The sequence below is a fragment of the Lipotes vexillifer genome, unplaced genomic scaffold (genome assembly GCF_000442215.2).
Source record: "Lipotes vexillifer unplaced genomic scaffold, Lipotes_vexillifer_v1.1 scaffold487, whole genome shotgun sequence".
Classification (NCBI taxonomy): Eukaryota; Metazoa; Chordata; class Mammalia; order Artiodactyla; family Lipotidae; genus Lipotes; species Lipotes vexillifer.
The window spans coordinates 438170-445093 of record NW_006782062.1 but is presented as its reverse complement, the minus strand read 5'-3'; the positions used below and the strand labels follow the sequence as shown (position 1 = coordinate 445093).

The following is a 6924-nucleotide window of genomic DNA, read 5'->3' as shown; positions in this document are numbered from 1 at the left end:
TCCTGCTGACATCCACACTGTGCCAGAATTGGTAGGACAGATTCAAATCCCTGGTCTGCCACTTAGTGAGTAACCTTGGGCAAGTTAACCTGCATCCACCTTGCAGGATGGTTTTGAGAATTAGCAGCAGAATACATTAACTATTTAGTGTGATGCTCACAACGAAACAGTTACTAAGTAGCTGGCTATTTTACTTAGTTCAATCCCATCAAGTCACAAATCAGTTCCATAGGATATAGGGTGTAAGTTATGTTGCTGTGTAAATTAAGGTAAGTTATTCAAAATCATTAAGTTTTTATTCCTGCCATATCCATTCTATGGGGTAAGTGGTTATGGTTCTCCAACTAGAAGACTCTGTGCAAGAAACATAACTGCCTTATGATTCATATGACTGTTCATACAAAACAGCTATTTGACTTTTCCATATCAAAGGTAGCATTTAATTATTGAAAAACAAAAGTCTAATGACACTAAAAAAAAATCTACTTTAATGAAATTTCTTTAATTTCTATATATTTTTTTAAAAATAAGCACATTTCAGGAAGACAAAAGGAAACCTCAGCGATAACCACTTTTAATGATATCTTGGAAACCACTGTTAGTATTGTGGGCTTAATCCAGATAGACTCTCATACAAAACTAGAATCTTAGTGCATATAGTTTTGTAACTAGATTTTTGTTCCACTTAGCAATATACCTTTCCTAGCCAAAAGATATATTTCTGTCACATTGTTTTAATAGGCCACAGAATATTCTACTATACAGATACACCATGTTCTATTATTAAAGTCCTTATATTGTTAGATATATAAATAATTTATCCAAGAATGAATGTTCTATGAAGATGAGATCAATGCTTGTTTTATTCACTAGTGTATGTCTAGCTTTCTAGCACCATGCCTACCATACAGAAGAAGCAGTTATTGTTGGTTAATGTTTGTAAAAAGCTTTGCAATTCTATTCATTCAGAAAGTAATCATATAATACTACTACAGGCCTAGAATCATGCTAGAGTCCGGAAGAGCAATGAACAATAATAAGTATACAGAATATTTACTAAAACGTTATAGATATTTATGATCTGCTCTTATAAAATTGGATATTTTTACCCTAATAGACAATTAGCAAGCTCTTACTATTAATATACCCCAGACTCTATATTAGGCATTGGGGATAAAGGAGTCAACAAAAGCTGTCCTTCTCTAGTGGGGAGACAGGTATTAAACAAAGAATTCTAAATGAGATTGGTAATTTTAAAAAAAAGAGCAAGGAGTACATATATACAGGGAGCTTACTGAGCCGAAAAAAAGCAAGCTCAGGAAGCGTTCCCTAAGAACACAAATTTTAGGCTGAGGTTTCAAGAATGAGTCGAAGTTGTCTAGGTAAAGATGGTAGATATGAATAATCCAGGCAGTGGGAAAAATGGGTACAGTGATGAAGACTTAAGAGACTAGTCAACAACGAAGGAACAGAAGACAACCTAGGATGAATGAAGCATAGGGAACACAACGAAGAGTGGTAGAACGTGAAGATGGGAGGTAAGAAGCTCCCACAGGACTTTGTAAGACACGTCTAGTATCTCAGACATCATCTTTACGATACTAAAAATCAATAAAGGGTGAAGATACATTACAAGGTGCAAGAGTAGAGAAGCAGGCAACTAATTACGAGGATGTTATTACAGTGGCCTAGGTGAAAAATGTCATCAATAGAGAAAGAAAGAAGTAGAAAGACCCCCTAGATATTTATATGGTAGAATTGAGAGTTCTGGTTGTGGGTGGTCCATTTCACTTTGTGGCTTGCTTTAATTTCAACTGCTATCTCATATGAAAATTGATTTTTTATTAAAGTTGTGCTATAAGGGGGTTTGTTTCATTTTTGTATACTTGGGTGTGGTGGAAACTGGTTTCCCCATATCCATTTTCCTCTCCTTTATTAGTATTAGGACCCCTGATTTTCAGCTAGGCACATAGCCACTGGGAAAAAAGGCTACCAGACTACCTAGCAGCAAACTGTTAGCCATGTGACTAACACCTATCTTATAGGATAGGAACAGAAGTGTAATGTGTGGTTTCTGAAAAGTATTAGTAAAGGAAGGATGTGTGACTGGTGTGACCTTCACCTGCTTTCTTCCAACTGACAAATGTGTGTGTAATGGCTGAAGCTCAATCAATGATCTTGACCTAGAATCAAAGCCATGTGAGACATGCCACGGCACAAGACAGAGCATCACACCAACGACTGTCTTCCTGCCTACCTCTGGACTTAAGTAAAATTTCTATTCTGCTGAATTTATTGTTATTTGTTTTCCTGTCCTATGCAGCAGTACCTAGTCCTAAGTGTTACTGACATTGGGTGGGGGGTGGGAGAGAGCTATTAATTTTATAATCATCATTTATGGCTAAATTTCCTGAAATGGGAGCTATATGTTTATGTCTTGTGGTTTTCAATATAAATTCAATGAGCTTCTTTATTTGACTATAAGGGGATTTTGTGGACAAATTAGAGTCACTGTTTTAACTTCTAGGGACTGTCATAACAAATTACCACAAATTGGGTGTCTTAAAACAGAATTTATTCTCTCATACTTCTGGAGGCAAGAAATCTGAATATCAAGGAGTTGGCGGGGTTGTTTCTTCCTGGGAGATCTGAGGGAGAACTTGCTCCATGCCTCTCTCCTAGCTTCTGTTGGCCAGAAATCCCTGACTTTTCTTAGCCTGGAGAACCACCCTTCTATGTCTGTTTCCATCTTCACATGGTCTTCTCTCACATATTACATGTGATGTGACATCACATGTCTGTGTCTTCACATGGCTTCTTATAAGGACATAAGTCATTGGACTTTGGGTCCACCCTAATCTAGTCTGACCTCATTTTAACTTGATTACATCTGCAAAGGGTCTCTCTCCAAGTAAGGTCACATTGACAAGTACTGGATGTTAGGATTTCAATGTGTCTTTTGCGGGGGACACAACACATAATACTTGCCATATTAAAAAAAATACATATATATATATATATACATATATATAGTATAAACTCATAATACTTTGCAGTCTTTAAATTTTTTTTTAATTTCCAAATGCATGTGATATATAGCTAAAGTTGGATTTCGTGGAAAAGGTCTAACTAATTACTATGTACTTGTTATATTTTCTATGAAAAAAATTACAAACGTAATATTTTAAAGTTCCTGGCATCTGTTAATTATTCCAATTGATTTTAACTGAAAGTATACTTTTCTCAAGTCCTCTTGATAAAACTTTGGAAAAAAAATTGAACGTATAAGCAAGTTTTCATTTTTTTCCTAAAAATTCCTGAAATGCCACACAAATATTTCTAAATTAAACTTGCATTTAATAAGTACTAAATGTATATTTAGTGAATGATAGAATGAGTGACAAATAGTATAATTTGTTCTTATTAAAATGTATAATACATGTTATAATCTTTGCTTCTGCTTAACTGAAAATGTTAAAGGAATTTTTCAGGTGAATATTATACTATTCAGAATATCAGTTTTTTTCCCCCAAATTGTAGATGAGTTCCACCCTCAAAAAAAAAGACGACTATCAACAAAATTAATCAACAAAAACTACTGTCAACAAAATTAAAAACTAAACTTAACTGTATGATTTATGATAGGTCTTTTAAAAGTTACCATTTGACATATGGTATTGGGATAATTTTTTAAAAGCTTTTAACCCTTATAAAACTTTTAATAAATTTTTACCCAATATTTGACAAAATTAATACCTTAAACAGTAATATAAATAAGCTTTTCTTCAAAAGAAGTTGACCATTCTATTTAACTAGCCAAATTAGTTTAACATATGTCAACCAAAAAAAGTGGAAATTTAGATCTATGTTGACTTTTAATTGCCACCATAAAACTAATTGACTTACCATTCTTCTGTTTTCTGAAAACACATACTCCTTAATATGATTTCAGTAAGGCAGGAAAAGGCACATTTCTTAGTACCTAAGCTGTGATGACTAGATATACCATAAGTGCTTCCTAAAATTAAACATCTGTATGCTTTATCAGGTCTCAGACAAAGAAGCTAACAAAAATCAATGCTAACGTGTGACGTGAGAATCACCGTTTGAGCAGCAACAGTTTAATGCACTGCTCTAATGGCCGGAGAAGCTTTCCTCTAAAGTTTAAATAGTTTTATTTGGAATATGCTTCTTGTGTTCTTTTAAGAGCTTTAAAATGCATGCACACACATACATTGATTAATAGAAAAATTCTGAAAAACTCCCTCAAATATTGTCATGGTTTCATTTCACATAGTAAACAGTGAAGTTGAACACGATACCAAAGTGTTAAGTTCACCAAATGGTGTGTTTTAAAGCCTAGTATCAAAATGTAATAGGATTTTTAAATTGTTTTCTTTGTGCCAAACTATGACCTTTATAAGTCTGTGCTTCCGTGAGACAATATGCAATTGGTTTATTTTGTAATTAGAGTGTTCGCTTATTCGACACACTTTTTATTGAAAAAATCTAATGTACATTAATAATGTATAAATAAAAACAAAAATCAGTCTTTGAAATCTGAAGGTAGAATTCCTAAGCTCTATAGAATATAAGAGATCCAGGCCCCTAATGGAAGCGAAAAGGCTGGGAAAGAGGAACAGAGGGAGGGAGAATAAATGTGCAAAATGACTTGTATATTTCCTTACTGGAGGTATTATGGATTTTAAGTCTAATTGGAGAAGATTTCAGTGCTCTAAGAACATAAATAGTTAGAGTCAGTATTTGACCCTAATACTGAAGAACAGAGTCGCTGGCTATTTTTATTCTGGCGAGCTACTCCAGTAGTACAGAAATGTTTACTAATCCTGGAAAAAGCAAGTACCTTTAAAATGTGTGCAATATACTGCAATAGAAATCTGCTCTTTTATAACTTACACACATTTAACTTATACCCTCTGCATCGTTTCCAAATCATATGTGTCATTCATTCACTTCCAACCTATATTTTAAGAAAACCTTCCATTCTAAGTACTAGGAATACAGGAAACAATCAAAAATTTCTGAAACTCAAAAGGGCTAATTTCTAGGAGACAAAATGGAGCAGTAAAATATATTTAACATCGATGCTAAGTGCTAAAAAAAAGAAATAGCAGCATTGGATATGGAATGTGTGTATTGCAAGGGGTTGCACAATTCTCAATATAGTTTCAAGGGAAGGCATCAAGGATGAGAGAATAAACCACCCAGGTATCTAGGAGAATGTATCCCAGAGAGAAAGGGTATAATGGGCAAAGACTGAGAGCCACCCTGTCCTGTGAGGAATAGCAAGAAGGGAGAGAATCGTAGATAAGGTGAGAAGGCATAGTATGGACTCCTGCCATTGCACACATATGCATGTATGTTTCTCACTATGTAGAGCCTTGTGGGCTACTGTAAAAATGAAATAACTTTACCTAGTAGCACTCTGGTAAATATCAGAGGTGAGATTTTAACTTATATGTCAGTGTCTTATCCAATTTTCTTAGTATGTGCCACACAGAGCTGATACAATGCATGAACCTTCAGTAGCGTGGGATTAAGTCCTCAACCCTGCTATGTCTCAAACTTGTGAAAAGGCTTAAATCTTAGGGTAGTTCTCAAGACTGAGCAAAACCTAAGGAGTGGAAATCCGCCTAGGTGAGAGGAGATTTAGGAAAACCTCTGCTGCTCCTGAAGAGCTATATACAGCCAGGAGAATTGTATATAAGAAGGACCCTTTCTGAAGGGACTAGAAAGTTAAAAAACATTCAGGAATGTGGTTCAAATTCTGAGAACCTTTTCCAAATGGAAGACTCAATCAGGAGATCTATCATAAGAACTGAGCCATCAAACAAGTTGGTAAACACAGGATGTACTGGACAGAAGAGATACAAAATGCATCTGTTTTTAAATTTATACAGTGGTTTTATTCCTGAAACATTAAATATATTTCAAAACAATGGAAATTAAAACCAATTTTCTTACACGAAACAGGAAAATAATTTTTAAAACAGGGATCAATAGAATTTTCTATATGTAGCCAGGTAGTATACTTGAGGCTTTGCGGGGCATATGTGATATGTTGTATCACAACCACTCAATTCTGCTGTTACAGTGTGAAAGCAGCCATGGACAATACTAAATGAATGGGTATGGCTTTGTTCCCAAAAACATTTACAAAAACAGGTTATGGGCCAGATTTGGCTTTCAATCTTCTCCTAGAAGGATAGAAAGATAAGGCCATAACACATTAATTATGAAGAAAAAATAGTTTACTAAAATAGTGACTATACAAAATGTTTATTCAGGAATAAATATTTCCGAATTAACTCACAATGCCTCAAAAGATATTAGCCACAGTCTGTCCACTGTTTCCTATATAGGGATCTTTGTTTGAGTACACTCAGTATGTTCTAGACAAAGTATTTTCATTAATCTTACTGACATTGCTGTACATTCTTCTTCCTGTTCTTTTTCTAAGGAGTAGTCTTTTACGACGTATCTGATAACCTTCATATTGACTGTAAGGATAGCTTTTTCTGGTTTTCCATGCTTTTATTTTCCAGGTATGTTACTTTGTTTTAAGAAAATAATAATCTTTAATAAACACATTGGTCCACAAAGCATACTCTTACAGTATCTAAACAGTGTAGTCTTTTGAGAGAACGCTAAGAAGGACAAATACCCGCACTGTATCCTAAGCCTTGTTAGACCACATTCTCTTAGCACCCACCGTACCTGAGGACCTCTGCTGTACCCATCTTGTGGTCAATTCAGACTTGAAAAAGCAAAATGGAAAAACCTGTAGGATACTGGGTTATGTCAAACCATCAAGCTGAACCATAGGCCAGAGTGCACTAAGGTTTCAAGCACCACTTGAGCTACAAACTTGAATACCATCAAGATTCTCCAACTCTCTTCTCT

The 6924-nt window shown here is 34.8% G+C and overlaps 1 protein-coding gene across 1 annotated transcript in view; it reads right to left on the bottom strand.

Moving 5' to 3' along the window:
- NAALADL2 (N-acetylated alpha-linked acidic dipeptidase like 2) overlaps positions 1–6516 on the bottom strand; it is a 903327-nt gene extending 896811 nt beyond the window's left edge. The window contains exon 1 of the mRNA XM_007454970.1: positions 6442–6516. Within this exon, the coding sequence (XP_007455032.1) occupies positions 6442–6516 (75 nt within the window). The remainder of the gene's footprint in view (positions 1–6441) is intronic.
- Positions 6517–6924: the final 408 nt, after the last annotated feature.